The 15,521-nt window shown below is 39.6% G+C and overlaps 1 protein-coding gene across 1 annotated transcript in view; it reads right to left on the reverse strand.

Annotated features, from left to right (window-relative positions):
* The window catches only part of C5 (complement C5), a 95,130-nt gene that overhangs the window by 49,443 nt on the left and 30,166 nt on the right, over positions 1-15,521 (reverse strand). The window contains exons 11-20 of the mRNA XM_055427781.2: positions 14,630-14,815; positions 13,156-13,359; positions 12,048-12,257; positions 11,778-11,927; positions 10,204-10,333; positions 9,063-9,125; positions 7,775-7,972; positions 5,915-6,005; positions 4,120-4,193; positions 3,040-3,179 (exon numbers count right to left, since the gene is read on the reverse strand). Of these exons, the coding sequence (XP_055283756.2) occupies positions 3,040-3,179; positions 4,120-4,193; positions 5,915-6,005; positions 7,775-7,972; positions 9,063-9,125; positions 10,204-10,333; positions 11,778-11,927; positions 12,048-12,257; positions 13,156-13,359; positions 14,630-14,815 (1,446 nt within the window). The remainder of the gene's footprint in view (positions 1-3,039; positions 3,180-4,119; positions 4,194-5,914; positions 6,006-7,774; positions 7,973-9,062; positions 9,126-10,203; positions 10,334-11,777; positions 11,928-12,047; positions 12,258-13,155; positions 13,360-14,629; positions 14,816-15,521) is intronic.

Raw genomic sequence — 15,521 nt, forward strand, 5'->3', positions numbered from 1 at the left:
GCTTCTCCATCTTTGGCTGCAAAGAATATAATCAATCTGATTTTGGTAATGACCATCTGGTGATGTCCATGTGTAGAGCCTTCTCTTGTGTTGTAGGAAGAGCGTGTTTGCTATGACTAGTGTGTTCTCTTGGCAAAACTCTATTAGCCTTTGCCCTGCTTCATTCTGTACTCCAAGGCCAAATTTGCCTGTCACTCCAGGTGTTTCTTGACTTACTACTTTTGCATTCCAGTCCCCTATAATGAAAAGGACATCTTTTTTGGGTGTTAGTTCTAGAAGGTCTTTTAGGTCTTCATAAAACTGTTCAACTTCAGCTTCTTCAGCATAACTGGTTGGATCATAGACTTGGATTACTGTGATATTGAATGGTTTGCCTTGGCAACAAACAGAGATTATTCTGTCATTTTTGAGATTACATCCAAGTACTGCATTTTGGACTCTTTTGTTGACCATGATGGCTACTCCATTTCTTCTAAGGCATTCTTGCCCACAGTAGTAGACATAATGGTCATCTGAGTTAAATTGACCCATTCCAGTCCATATTAGTTCCCTGATTCCTAAAGTGTTGACGTTCACTCTTGTCATCTCCTGTTTGATCACTTCCAATTTGCCTTGATTCATGGACCTAACATTCCAGGTTCCTATGTAATATTGCTGTTTACAGCACCGGACTTTACTTCTATCACCAGTCACATCCACAACTGGGTGTTGTTTTTGCTTTGGCTCTGTCTCTTCATTCTTTCTGGCGTTATTTCTCCACTGATCTCTAATTGCATTTGGGCACCTACCAACCTGGGGAGTTCATCTTTCAGTGTCCTATCTTTTTGCCTTTTCATACTGTTCATGGAGTTCTCTCAAGGCAAGAATACTGAAGTGGTTTGCCATTCCCTTCTCCAGTGGACCACATTCTGTCAGAGAAGACTCTTGAGAGTCCCTTGGACTGCAAGGAGATCCAACCAGTCCATTCTAAAGGAGATCAGTCCTGGGTGTTCATTGGAAGGACTGATGCTAAAGCTGAAACTCCAATACTTTGGCCACCTCATGAGAAGAGTTGACTCACTGGAAAAGACTCTGATTCTGGGAAGGATTGGAGGCAGGAGGAGAAGGGGACGACAGAGAATGAGATGGCTGGATGGCATCACCGACTCGATGGACGTGAATTTGAGTGTACTCCGGGAGTTGGTGATGGACAGGGAGGCCTGGCGTGCTATGATTCATGGGGTCACAAAGAGTCGGACACAATTGAGCAACTGAACTGAACCGACCTAGCACATGAAGCAAAAGAATGAAGAGATGTAAAATATTCAATATTGTAAGCCGGTCGGTTTCCCTTACAGTCAGTTCAGTCACTCAGTTGTGTCTGATTCTTTACAACCCCATGAACCGCAGCACGCCAGGCTTCCCAGTCCATCACCAACTCTTGGAGTTTGCTCAAACTCATGTCCGTCGAGTTGGAGATGCCATCGGACCATCTCATCCTCTGCCATCCCCGTCTCCTCCTGCCTTCGATCTTTCCCAGCATCAGGGTCTTTCCCAGCATCAGTTTCCCTTACAGTAATTTCTAAATTCAGGATGTGCCTGCTAAGTCATTTCAGTTGTGTCCAACTCTTTGTGACCCTGTGGATGGTAGCTGGCCAGGCTCCTCTCCTCTCTCCATGGGATTCTCCAGACAAGAATACTGGAGTGGGTTGCCATGCCCTCCTCCAGGGGATCTTCCTGACTCAGGGATCGAACCTGTGTCTCTTAAGTCTCCTGCACTGGCAGGCAAGTTGTTTACCTTGAGCACCACCTGGGAAGCCCAAATTCAGGATAATACCTATCAAAACCTAAATACATTTTTAACTAAATCAGCAAGCAATTACTTGACATTTAGAATCTTATAATCAAAAAACTTAAAATAATTCAGTTTCAGTGTATGTACATATTTTTGTTGTATCAGAGTATGATTAATTGAGAGAAAACATTCAAGCTTAAAACATAACTTTAGGAGAGTGGAATGGAAATATAAGTTCACAGATAAAAGGAATGGTATCTAATCTGTTTTTAATGAGTTTATTTGGGTATTTTTAAATGGATTGTTACAGTATTTAGGTTCTGCTCCACAAAAGTTTGATACAACAGTTTTATTTTTAAAATATCAATACTTAAGTGTTTCCAAAGTTATAGACTTGCATAGTCTTTGAATTTATGATGAAAAATTTTAGATGCCAGTTCAAAAATGTGCCAGTGGGGTACATTTTTTTCTGAAGAAAATTTAGGGAGGTATAAGCAAAATTTTTGGAGACCACTGGAATACTTATGTCTAAGAATGAAATCACAGCTTTTTTTTTTTGAATAGAGTCAGATTTTCAGACTGCACTGATTTCCTGTATAAAGTCTTGTGACTGTGATTTTTCAGGTGAAATCAGTCAGCCTAATGCATAATTCTGTTTAGAAATGTGTTGGCAAAAAGAAGACAAATGGTGGGGCTGACCAAGGTTGGAGTTTTTCACAGAGTGTACCCAGAGCAAAAGAGGATCAAGGGCGCTGGAATGTTTTCACTCAGTGAGATTACGACGATGGCTCGTGAAGTCTCACCTGAAAGAGGAGCGAAGTAAGGGCTTTAGCAGGAGAGGGCTAATGAAGACTAGAAAGGAGCCAAGTCAGTGAGTTTCAAGGTTCACGAGTCAGAAGGACAGGTAGGAGGTTGTGGTCCACAGGTGAGATGTTTGAAATAAAGTTTCCCAAGGGGAAGGCAAGATGTGCAAAGTGCAGAGTGTGAACGGCCGAAAGAGGGCAGGAAGGGGCTGTTAGAGGCAAATCAGGGAACTCCAAGTCCAGGGTGATGGATGAACCAAGCGTGAGCCATCACAGCATGCCGATTATCTTAACGACTCGTGTTCTTCGTTAATGGGAATTGTATGAATAATTTTCTTCTTCCCTTCACCGAGTTTTTATTTTTTGTGTACATGGTAATTCCATTAATAGAATTCTCAGAAGACTAGGAACATCTTCATTTTTTTTCCCATTTATTTGAACATACCATAAATATTTACTTACCTGAATTCCAGATGTTCTATAGTTGTAAACAGTTCCACTCAGTTGGATCTGTTCCCCTCGTATGACAGAATATGGTATATTCATTTCCAGGAAGACGCTTTTGAGCACCTTTGCTTTCAGAGTATTAGCAACACATATACCTTCAGCCCAAGTAAAAGCAAAGTTGAAGCGAATTAGGGAATTCCCATAATACCTGATTAGTACTAAAATGTCTCAGATTTGCTTGCTACAAGGAAAAATGAATGCTGGGTCATGTTTTTCCTCTGCCCTATTACCCCTATGGAATTTTCCTTGCATTTTCTATGCACTGATTTTTGAAAACTGAGCTATAATTGACACATAACATTATAGTGGCTTCAGGTGTTCAACATGGTGCTTCGATATTTGTATCCATCGTAAATAATCACCACAGTAAGTCTAGTTAACAGCCACCACCTTGTGTAGTGTGTGTATGCACTACACAATGTTTTTCTTGTGGTGAGAAAGTTTAAGGTCTATTCTTATATCACTGATCTCCATTCAATAATTACTGGTATTAACAGAAAACTGCATTTGTCCAAAAAATATTTAATTCTATTTAAGGAGTGAGAATGATTACTAACTAGAGCACCAAATCTCTTTTTTAGATACTCGTTATAGGTTCCATTTAACAGGCATAAAATTTTGGTTGTGGAAGCCGAGATTTATAAGAACACAAAACAGCAAGCAAACAAACAACCCAGGCCTGAAGTTATTTATAAAGTATCTGCACTAAATCACCACAAAAGGGGAGCAGTCCAGGAGAGAAATCACGTATTGGTCTCTAACTCTACTCAATCTTCTAGTCACTGAGAATTAAACAAGAAAAATGGGGGCTTCACCTCAGTTTTTATAAAATGATGACTAACAGAAGAGCAAAAGAGACTGATAGAGGCCAAGCTCTGAGCTTATCCAAGTCTCCTTGTACTACATTATAAATAGACTTTAATAAACGGCACCACTTAAGTTCTGGATAAACTAAAAAGACAGTAATTTATAAAACCCTGCGTTTTGCCAAATCAAATCACTCCTTCCGTAAATATATAACTTCAGTTTGCTTACCACTGTTTGAAATTCCAACACCTTGAATTTCCCAGGTAGTTAGAGAATCAGGTAGCACAAACTGCAGTTGGTTTCTGAAAGTTAAAATGTTGATATTCAAATACAATCGGACATTTACTAACCAAAATTGACAACTTGCAGAATTTTTGCCTCATACTACTTTAGAAGAAAGAAAAAAAAAATCACACCAGAACAAAATCACATCAGGTATTAAGGAGAAACCAAGCAAGAAAAATATATCCAGTAACTCTTATACTCGTTCCATATTTTTACAAATTTTACTGGTATGATGAGAATTCAAACTTGGAAGGATACCTTTGAAACACTGCAAACTCAAAACATACAGTTCAAAGAAAAAATTATGTTTATCATGTTGTTGTTTAGTTGCTAAGTCATGTCTGACTCTTTTGTGACCCCATAGACTGTTTATTGTGTAGTGTTTTCTAAAATAGGGAAGCAAAATACTAATCTACCTTAAAACTGCTCATAACAAAGCTGACATAACTAAAAATTTCTGATGAAGATCAAGCTTGTACTCATTCAACAAACAACCATCGTGCATCAACTTTGTGTCAAGCATAGCACTAAATACTGAGTATGCAGCGCGCATTGATACCGTTCTGCTCTCCAGCAGTTAGTTCACAGTCTATGTTCAGTAAATAAATTGTACCAATTAAACAAAAACAGTTCAGAGGCAGTGTGCACTGATTCAACACATTTGTTTTAGTGTCTCTGCAAGCTGGACCCTATGCCAGGTGTTGGATATAAGACTGGTCTGAATTTAGTCCTTACTCTGGAAGTATTTACATTGCAGTGTGACAGGTAGTTGGGTAAGGAGGACCTCATGGTACTGCCTGACGTGTGTAACGGGGTTCACCGCAGGGGTCATACATCCAGTCACTAGGTGGGGGAGCAGTGGTAGAAAGGCTTGTGAAGGGAAACGCAATCCAAGGGGCAACGTCAGATGGAGCAGACAGCACTGTGGAGGAGTAATCGGGCAGCACAGGGGTAGGGACCAGGGGACCCAGAAGAAGTCGGATGTCAGGCCCTGAACCCACTGCCCTGACTGCTCCTTGGAAAGTCTGAGCTTTGAGATCCCGTCCATCCCCAATCTTGGCCAACCTGAGGAAGGGTGACATGCAGGGGACTAGCACTGTTTTCAGTGCCTGGTACAGAGTCAGTCAGTCAGTCAGTTCCGGCGCTCAGCCATGTCCTTGGGACCCCATGAATCGCAGCACGCCAGGCCTCCCTGTCCATCACCAACTCCCGGATGCATCAAAATTCACGTGCATCGAGTCGGTGATGCCATCCAGCCATCTCATCCTCTGTCGTCCCCTTCTCTTCCTGCCCCCCAATCCCTCCCAGCATCAGAGTCTTTTCCAGTGAGTCAACTCTTTGCATGAGGTGGCCAAACTACAGGGTAGGCATTCCATAGACATGTGTTGAATAAGGACTTTAACAAGAAAAGAACCTTTCTCCCTATTAATCAATGTTTGCTTTGTAGGATGAAAACAGCGGTCCAATATAGCATAAAGCACACAGTTGTGCTTGGCAAAGGCTAACTGAAATGAAATGAAGTTGAATGGAATAGTACCCTTCTTCCCCAAGAGTTGATCTTGCCGTGGAACTAATTCTCAGAGCAAAACACATGTTAAAAAAAAAAAAGTAAAATAAAATTTGACCCAGTGGTGGTATGATCTTTATTCCTAAATAAACTGTTGGGAAATGGGTAGCTTCCAGATTTTTGGTTATATTTTCCCATATTTTTCAGACGAATGTCAAAGAAATATAATACCTTTTGGGGACATGATGAACTTCCCATAGCCAGCTTTCTGGAAAATAGCTTCTTATTTCTGGTTTGGTTACTGGTAAAAGAGACCTTACATCTGGTGGGGGGGAAAGTATATATGATTATGGAAAAACAGCAAAACTTCTACCTCTAGCTGAATTTTTAAATGTAGACATTAATCAATAGCTTAAGTATTTTCTGAAAGGTCATTGAAACATTTTGTTTAGCAATTTCAAAATAGAACAAAAAAGGCCTCAGGATTTCTCCACTAGTAGCACTGACAAAATGAATAAAGCATAAAAATATATTTATATATATATTTTTTAAAAAAGTTATTTATAACTTTTATAAGTTTTTTTATAAAAGTTATTTATATAATTTTTTTCTAAATTGCTAAATGTTTCATGTTCTGAAAATTGTACAAAATACTAATTAGTCTATAAAGTCTATCTGTATCTATTGCAGGACTTTTCCTGGTGGTCCAGTGGCTATGACTCTGAGCTTCCAGTGCAGGGGACCTGGGTTTGATCCCTGGGTTTGATCCCTGGTCAGGGAACTAGATCCCATATGCCACAACTAAGATCCAGTGCAGCCAAGTAAATAAATAAATAAGTAAAATTTTTAAAAGTTATCTACATTTTAAAAATCACAATAATTGTTATTATTTTATAAAATAGGGAAGTTTATGTGATTCTTTGCCTTACCGCAGACATTTATTTATATTTCCTTTAATAAAAATGAGCAGAATGTCTGCTTATGTCCAAGATGTTCTGATAGGGACTAAAGTTACTTCTCTGTCTTAAAAAAACTAGAAAACCAGACCCAATAGCTTGCTTTCAGATATTAGAGCGTAAGTGAGCCAGATCAGTGATCCCTGAGGGAAGGCAGGCAGATTAGGTAAACCCCAAAATTATCCAGGTTTACTGTCTGGAGGCAGTTTACAGGCTTCAGAGCAGGGAGAGAAACCCTCACAGACCCTGGCAGAGTTGCAAAACCAGGCATGAGTTTTGGGAGGCTACGCTGTCTAGAACAAGGAACAGAGGAGGGAACTGGAGAGGCTGAATTCCAGGCAACTGACGCCAACCCAGATGGTTAGAGCTGGAAAACTGGACCATGAGAAATGGATATGTACTAGATTGCTCATAAAAAATACTGCATGTAATAAGCAAAAATCTGAAAACAACCTAAATATATCTAATGACTTGGCTTCAACAAATGGCCACAGGAATTTATTTCTGCAGAAATATATCCACTCAGAACGATAACATTTAAGGCATACTGTTAAGCAAAACAATCAAACGGGATCTATCATTCTGTTTTTGCTTTGACTGTATATGAATGAGCTGAAAGTCCTAAAAGTTCTGAAAACCTGTTAATTCTGAAGACGTATATGGTGGTTTCAACTGAAATAAGATTTCAACTTTTACGTAAGCACACTTAATTGTATGCTACACTTTGAAATCTTTTGCTGTATTTGGTCAGTATGGGTACAAACAGGATTTTAATGGTTGTAGTATCATAGAATCATGAAACTGTAGAACCCAAAGGCATATTAGATATCATCTGGCCCAAGTTTCTTGCTTTAAACACGAGGCGAGTGACACTCAGAGAGGATGAGGAATCATTCACGTTTATAGAATGACTCGGCCTCAGACTTGCCTGGGTCTTGACTATGGGCTACAGCACTCTGCTCTGTACTATATTTACCTCTTCTGATTCCCAAAAGTGACACATTTTTATCTTAAGAGCATTTACAAGTTATCTTTTCTACTTTCCATTTTAAATAGAACATGAAAACTGCCTTTTTTGGCAGCATAAAGTTACATCAAATTTTCCATATTTTCCCATAGAAAATGTCAGACTTACGGAGCCTTCCTAGTTGGATATTTTTGTAAGACTCTTCAGCCCGGAACTGGCTTGCGATGGCACAGCAGTCCTTGAAAGCTTTGACGCATCTGGGGCCTATCTTAATCCGAGCGGCTCGCTTCTCACAGCTTTCATCATCGTTCCGATGGGCTCCGTCATAACAACATTTCTTCACCATTGCGTGTTGGTATTTAGCAGCTGAAATGATCATAATTCAGATGCCCTTGATTATGCATAGAGTCAAACATCTCACACTTAGAAGGGCTCTCGAGGGATACCCAGTTTCTGCTGCCACAGGACCCCTGCCCCACAATAGTCACGGCTAGTGGACTGTCCAGCCTCCTTTTGGAACTACCATAGGAATGGGGAGACGGTGGCCTCATAAAGTAGTCCACTGTCCATCTGATTCACACTAAATGTTTACGGGCTTCCTGCAACTAACCTAAGTACTGGCTTTTGAAATGAGCACCTTGGATTCAGCACCCTTTTGAATAAAGTAAGTTGATCAGAGAAGTCTGCAAAATATTTGAAGATAGTTATCACTATACAAGTATGTTCTTCTTCAAGCTAAATGTCCTATTTTTTCAAATGTTTCTTGTAGTTTGTACACCTTCACCAGTGGCATCATCCTTCATCATAAATGCCTGGATTAACCAATATCTCTCTTTTGATATCACTAAAACTCAGAATGAAAGCCAGAATTAAAATGACTCATATATAAATGCAAAGTATTATTGTATCACTATAAACATCCTTTTTGGTTGAGCTCAGGTCACTGACTCCTGGTTCGATGTTCTTTCTACTGTGTCATTGCCAATGATCATATCTCTGTTTAAATAATACTTAAAAATAATTTTTATTGGGCTTATTCCTCCCAATAATCCAACTTATTCTTAAGTATTAAATGTATGCAAGAAGAGCTAGACGTCTAGGTATATCTCAAAGTTAATTAAACCATGGATTTTGTTAGAATAAAATGGAAGAATGTAATTTTAGTCACTAGATGAAGTTTGCAGAGAGGAAATATTTGTAACAAATAAAAGTTAATCTTTTATATTTTAGAGATAGAAATAACAAAGATTTATTTCCCTTAGATTAAGGTTAGGGCAAATGAACTATTGGATTTCTTTAGATGAATCTTTCCAAGAGAGATGATCTAGATGTCTGTACATAGCTTCCTTTTCACCCATTCATCTGAACGAAAGAAATTAGATGATGTTTAGTTTTCTCCAGCTTTTGAATTACATGATCATAACCTTTTGACAGTCACATGAAAGTTTTATAATACCTTCTTCCTCTATCTTCTTTTGCAGAATTCTCTTTGGCCTGAGAATTTCCTTACAAGGTTCATCTGTTTTAAAAAGATAAAGAAAAAAAGGAGGGAGAAAGGAGATAAAATCTCAAAAAACACAAAATTCCATGAAATTATTTTTTTAAGAACATTCACATAACTCATCCAACAAATACTGAGAACCTGGTTTTGACCAAGCCCCGCACACTACACACCTCAGTGTGACTTGTTTCTGGAGAGGCCCACAGTCTGTCGTTACACAGTTTGACTTGTTTGATCTGAGTTTGGTTTTAGATCCTATAACCTTTTTGATCCACTGATTACAGGGAAATACCTGAGCCCGTAGGAGTGAGCCACGTTTTTGTTAGGTATGCTATTTTAATTATTTTCTGTGCTTATATTATTATAAATAATAGTATCAAGTATAATTATGAACAGCTTTAAAACCACAGAAAGAAAACAATTAAGGTGTGGTCCTTGCCCTTAAAGAGTTCCCAGTGCAGTGACTGAAATAAGATGCGTCACTAAGTTTAAGGCTGTATAGTGGAGTTGGTGGCGGACAGGGAGGCCTGGCGTGCTGTGGTTCATGGGGTCGCAAAGAGTCACACTACTGAGCGACTGAACTGAACTGAACTGAGCGGTGTACTTCTATTAAATTACTTATAAATAGATCTAGTCCCTATAGTAGTCCCCCTATTAAAGGAGAGGAAACGAACAATTCTATATGAGGAAGAGGTTATGTAGAGGAGATGATTCTTCCACTAGCTTCGGCAGGCTAACAAAAGGGAAAGCAGTCCTAATAAGGAAAAGTCAAAGATGTAAAATAGGCTAGTGCCACCCATAACTACACTTGGTTCTCTATGGCATAAACATAAGGTCACGTAGAGTGGGATGAGAAACAGCTGCAAAGAGCCGGGGAGAAGATCACGGGGGGCCTGGAGTATTACAGAAAAGAATTTGTACTTTATCTTGAAGGCTAATGAAACCGTTTATACAGAGGAGTTACCCAGTCATGTCACCGTCAGATCAGCGTAGTGAATTATTCTGGAAGAGGGACACCAACGAAGTCTGGAGGCAAGATGTTCGTGTAAATTTCAGGGATCAGCTTGAAGAATAAACAAAAAGTGGTGTGTTTTACCGTTTTCTTGGGTGTTATCTGCATTTGCGTTGGTGAGGAAAGTGAGTCCAGCTAGGAGGAACACCTCTGCATTGTCTCGGCCACCGCCTGCCCCACAGCCCAGGTCACTCTTCTCTAAAGTTTGAAATACCTGTTCAGAGGTACTTAGTTAATTTAAAAATTCTTAGCACAGTTCCTAAAAGGCAAAATAGTAAGCCTAATCAGATATGGAAATCATTCCTCTGAAAAACTAAAGGTACAAATTGTTACATGATTCTAACAAATCTGTGAAATGCACAGGCCTATGATTTATCAAATGGCCAAAGACCAAATTTCCCAACTTCCTTCCTTTAGTTTGTTCTTTTGCTTTTAAAAATACATGCCTATTCAAAATGAAATCAAGAACTAAGTTTTAAGCTTTGATGAGATGATGCTTGGAAATCGACCCATGCTGTTTGTACAGAGTGCATACTGTGATCAATATAATGTCCAAAAAAGAATAAATGGTGAATGTATGAATAAGTGAATTAATAAGCTAGTTTTTAAATCACTGAAAGAAAAACAGTACCATCTCTTGTATTTTGGGGAAGAGGGCTCTAGGTTCTAAGTGAATGAGAATTTGTTTGGGGGAAGGCTTTTCCCAGTTTTAATTTTGACCCCAGATAGTTTTTCCTTTCTGAATATTTTTAACTTAATAGTTTCTCAGTTCTTTCTTCCTTCTTCAAAGAAAGTCAAGTCTAGAAAATAGTAGCAGAGCATAGGGGAGGTAAGGGCTCGGCTGGTAAAGAAACCGCCTGCAATGAGGGAGACCTGGGTTCAATCCCTGGGTTGGGAAGATCCCCTGGAGAAGGGAAAGGCTACCCACTCCAGTATTCTGGCCTAGAGAATTCTGTGGACTGTATAGTCCATGGGGTGGCAAAGAGTCGGACACGACTGAATAACTTTCACTTCACATAGGGAAGGTAAATGGGAACTTGGAGGAAAAGAGTCCGCCTGCAATGCAAGAGACCCTGGTTCGATCCCTGGGTTGGGAAGATCCCCTGGAGAAGGAAAAGGCCACACACTCCAGTGTTCTGGCCTGGAGAATTCCATGGGCTGTATAGTCCATGGGGTCGCAAAGAGTCAGACAGGACTGAGCAATTTTCACTTTCACTTTCAGAGTAAATGAATAATTTTCAGATTCTTCTGGGCCACAGATTTTAATGAGTAAAAAAAAGGAAACAAAAGCCAAAATCCCCCAGAGGTTGCCTATTTATTCTCCCCTAGTGCTGCTACTGTAAAGCCCCCTGCTCCCAAATCTCCAAACCCTACTGATCAGTGGTACACTGGCCCCATGAATGTCACTGCTATCATGATCATATGTTTTTAAAGTGCTTAACTCCGTACTTGGAAAAGTGAAAAAGGATAGAGCTGGGCTTTAGAGACTAACGTGAGAAGAGCTTACCTTCCTAAGAGCCCCTGTTCTGAGAAGATTGTTTCAGTAGAAAAGCAAGTCCAGTCTTCATTTAGTTCTTCCCCCACAACTTACCCCAATGGCCCCATCTGTGAAGCACTGCCTCAGGCCCCACAGTAACGAAGGCCACACACTACTTAACTCTTTCCAGGGGTCTCTTGGCTGTCCTTTGCACTCCATATATAGCACTGTCCACTGCTGTTAAAGCCACCCAGGAATCCAACTCAGTTTCCAGATTAAGAGATACACGTTGGCCAGGGGAATATGTATCTGTACTTGGAGACAGATGAACCTAAAGGTCATTTGGAAAAGAAAATAATCATTTGTATGACACAAAACTTCACAGACAGCTGCCTTTACAGCCCGTTTATTCAGGAGAAAATCTGATTGGGACTTATAATTTGTGGCTTACCTCAAGCTGGTTGCCACACTTTTCCTCAATATTTAACCAGACTGAATCGGACACTAACTCTGCAGTCTGCTCTCCTGTAACGATGTAATAGACCAGGAGACGAGCGGAAGGAACCATGTTCTGTGTCACTGGAATGTTTATACTTTGATAAGCTGAATCTGAAAGTTTTTCCCTTGTGCCAAAGTGAACAATTTTGCCCTTGGATAAAATCTAAAAATAAAGAGCAGCAGAAATGGTAATTACAAAACATAACCTTTGCTTTAGGATAGAGCTTGGAAGTGGGAGTAGAAATTATGTTAAAGAAAAAGAAAGTTAACATTGCAAGGGCCTACTATGTGCCAGGAACTTCATGTTCAATTAACTCTTTTAGTTTCCACGATAACCAGAAGGATGGGAATACTATCTTCATTGTGCAGATGAAGGGACTGAAGTTCAGGAATTAACTAAATGTCATTTAAATTTTTTCCTTAAAACTGTTGAAAGAACGTCATCATCACTTGTTTGGCCTGAACATCAGAATAATTAATCCCATTTCTTTGATAATTGTCAGGAAGCCTATAACATTTTTTGTACATTCCTTCCTAGCTTTCACTGACAGCCTTGACTGATACCTCTGTTTAATGTAAGTGATGTAATAGGGATATTCCTGGAGCAGGTTTGAAATGACTCAACCCTTAAGAGCAGGATTTGGGTCCCTCCTATATTACAATGAAATGCACGTATTTTAAATGGGTCTAGGTATGTAATCGTTGGCCATGAAGCAGAGTAGAGGTCATGTGAGAATTTAATCAGGCTCTCTCTGTGGAGGAATTGTGCTCTCTCTAGAGAAAGGCACGTCACACGGAGAGTCAGGGGCTGCCAGTTCTAATCACAGCCTTTCCCTCCCAAGCTGAGTGGCGGTGGTGAGTCTCCAGTCCTTTGCCCCTCAGTCTCCTCTTCTGTGAAACTGTCATGAAAATCATGCCCTGTCTCAAAGGCTTTTGAAAAACGGATTATTCAATTAGGTGATGTTCTTGGAAGCGCTTTGTAAGAACATATGTAAGGGATCATTCTAACACTTCTCTGCAAGCAAAGGAAAATCAGGTAAATCTATCATTATTATACTTACCAAGTAATTGTAGTGAGTTATTTTGTCAATATATGGACTTCTGGGTGTAACAACAATATTCAGATGTTCTCCCACAAGCAAATGTTTATGGTTTTCTCTCCAGTCAATATAAAGGTAGCTTTGGCTGAGAGATGAATATGCTATTGCTCGGTAATCTTTCCTGGCCTCATTTTCTTCAGGAAGATCTATATCATCGGTCTTGACCTGAAAAGGAAAAAAAAAGTTAAAGATATGTGGACTGTGATGTCAAGGTATGCTTTCTGTGAAACATACCTTTTAAATTCCTTTCTTTGCTTTATACATTTCTAAATTTCATAACACCAATTGCTAAAGAAAAAGAAATCCACTCCTCCAATGCGTTTGTACAGCTGTGGCATCAAATAACTTTACAAAGGCTATGGACAATAACTGGGATAATATGGGACTGTGGGTTATGGTGGGAAAGTCCGGTGACGCGAAAACAGAATGATGCTCATGGAACAAACATTGGCATCCTTCTTGAAGTGTCATGGTAAGCTTGGGATTCTTTTCTTATGGGTTACAGGGGTAGCAGTGGGGAGGTCCCCAGGACTGGGGACAGGAGTTGTGAATGGACATCACACAGACTTTCTGGCCCAGTTTCACTATGAAGTCGTGGCACAGACAAGGGCTTACAAACAGTGGAGCAGGAATGAGACCATGGCAGTGACATCGGCCTTTGACAGCAGAGGGGTTAATATCTGGGGTGAGATATACATTGGTTTGTGTTCAAGTGCCATCAGTTATTAAGTCTGGGTAAGTTACTTAACCGAAAGAGAGGTTAAAAGCCTATGTTTCCTCAGCAGCAAAATGGCAAAGATAATATTCTCTGATTCAGAGAGCTGATTAAATGGGTATTGAATGTGTTCTACATAAAGCTCTTAGTATGGTGTCTAGCACTTCATAAGGGCTCAGTAGATGACAGTGAATCTGTGCAGCTGACATGCGGTCAACATCATTGACACACATTATTAAGTTATTTTTTATCTGGAGTTGGGAACCTAAATATTAATTGCTGGGAGAGAAGACTATTAAGTGAACTTTCAGGTAGAGTGATTCATACAGCTAGAAACAAAAGAGAGGCTTCCACATTTGATCCCTTTGTGGCCCTGAAGAGAGACAAAAGGTTGTGAGGTGGGAAAGAGAGACTTTCTATCACTAATTTTCACTGCTATTCCTGTTTCATGCTTCTAGATTTTAATACAGTCTTACTAATGCAAGAGAAAATAATTCACCCGAAATAAAAAACTGATACATTTATCTTCCTAAAGGACCATTCAATTAATTTGAAGATTGCCTCTGGTGCTTTTTTTTTTTTTCCTTTGGTTGCAAAATTGTGGAACTGTTCACTGGACTCATGTCTAAAATCTGCCACATTTTTTTCTGCACATTGGCCAAAACACACAGTCAAAAGTACACATTGTCCTAGAAAATTTAAGAGGAGAATTCAGCTCACAGTGAACTCCAGCACCGTCACTTCAGATGGGAGATTCACCACAAAAGAAGCCACTCCGTCCCTGGCACGTGTTACACTTTTCTTCGACTCCAAGTCAGATATCTCTTGGTTCGCATTGAGCGTTTTTGCACTCAGGGTCACTGGTATCCCTCCTACCAGATGGTCAGATGAATCCTTAACTTGCACCTGTTTGCCAGAACAGTGCAAATTCATTTCCACAGCTCATCACTTCTTTTAAAGCAAAACAGTTCTGAAATAACTTTCCTTTCTCCTCACCAGTGTATAAATTGTTCATATTCAATTCAGTAAAGAGAAGCATGCTTTCATCTTATACATAAAAGGGTCTAATCTTATTTAGTTAAATCACTCTTGAATGGATTCCCTAATATAAACATTGGATTAGGCCTGCCAAGTAGATGAGATAAGGTCTTCTGTTATTAATTTCTGTGTTTCTTCAATTGGTTGAGAACTAGATAAAAGAAAATGAAGCAATTACTTCTGAGAATTAATCTCTTAGATATGAGAAATAATAGTATAGGGTTTGGTCCCTCAGCAACCCCATGGACTGTAGCCCACCAGGCCTCTCTGCCCATGGGCTTTCTCCAGGCTAGAATATTGGAGTGGGCTGCATGCCCTTCTCCAGGGGATCTTCCCCACCCAGGAATCAAACCGGGGTCTCCTGCATTACAGGAATATTCTTTACCAGCTGAACTACCAGAGAAGCCCCATGAGAAACAATAAACACGTTTTTTTCTCCTTAAACTCTACCTCTCATTGCCATGCATATGCTAAATTCATATAGAATTTCCACAAAGGTATATTTTACATTATTTATTTTTATATGTGATATGAAATATATAAAGATATATAGTTTAAAAATATATTTTATATA

The sequence above is a fragment of the Moschus berezovskii genome, chromosome 7, assembly GCF_049115385.1.
Source record: "Moschus berezovskii isolate FMDL1 chromosome 7, NW_MosBer_1.0, whole genome shotgun sequence".
In the NCBI taxonomy this organism is placed as follows: Eukaryota; Metazoa; Chordata; class Mammalia; order Artiodactyla; family Moschidae; genus Moschus; species Moschus berezovskii.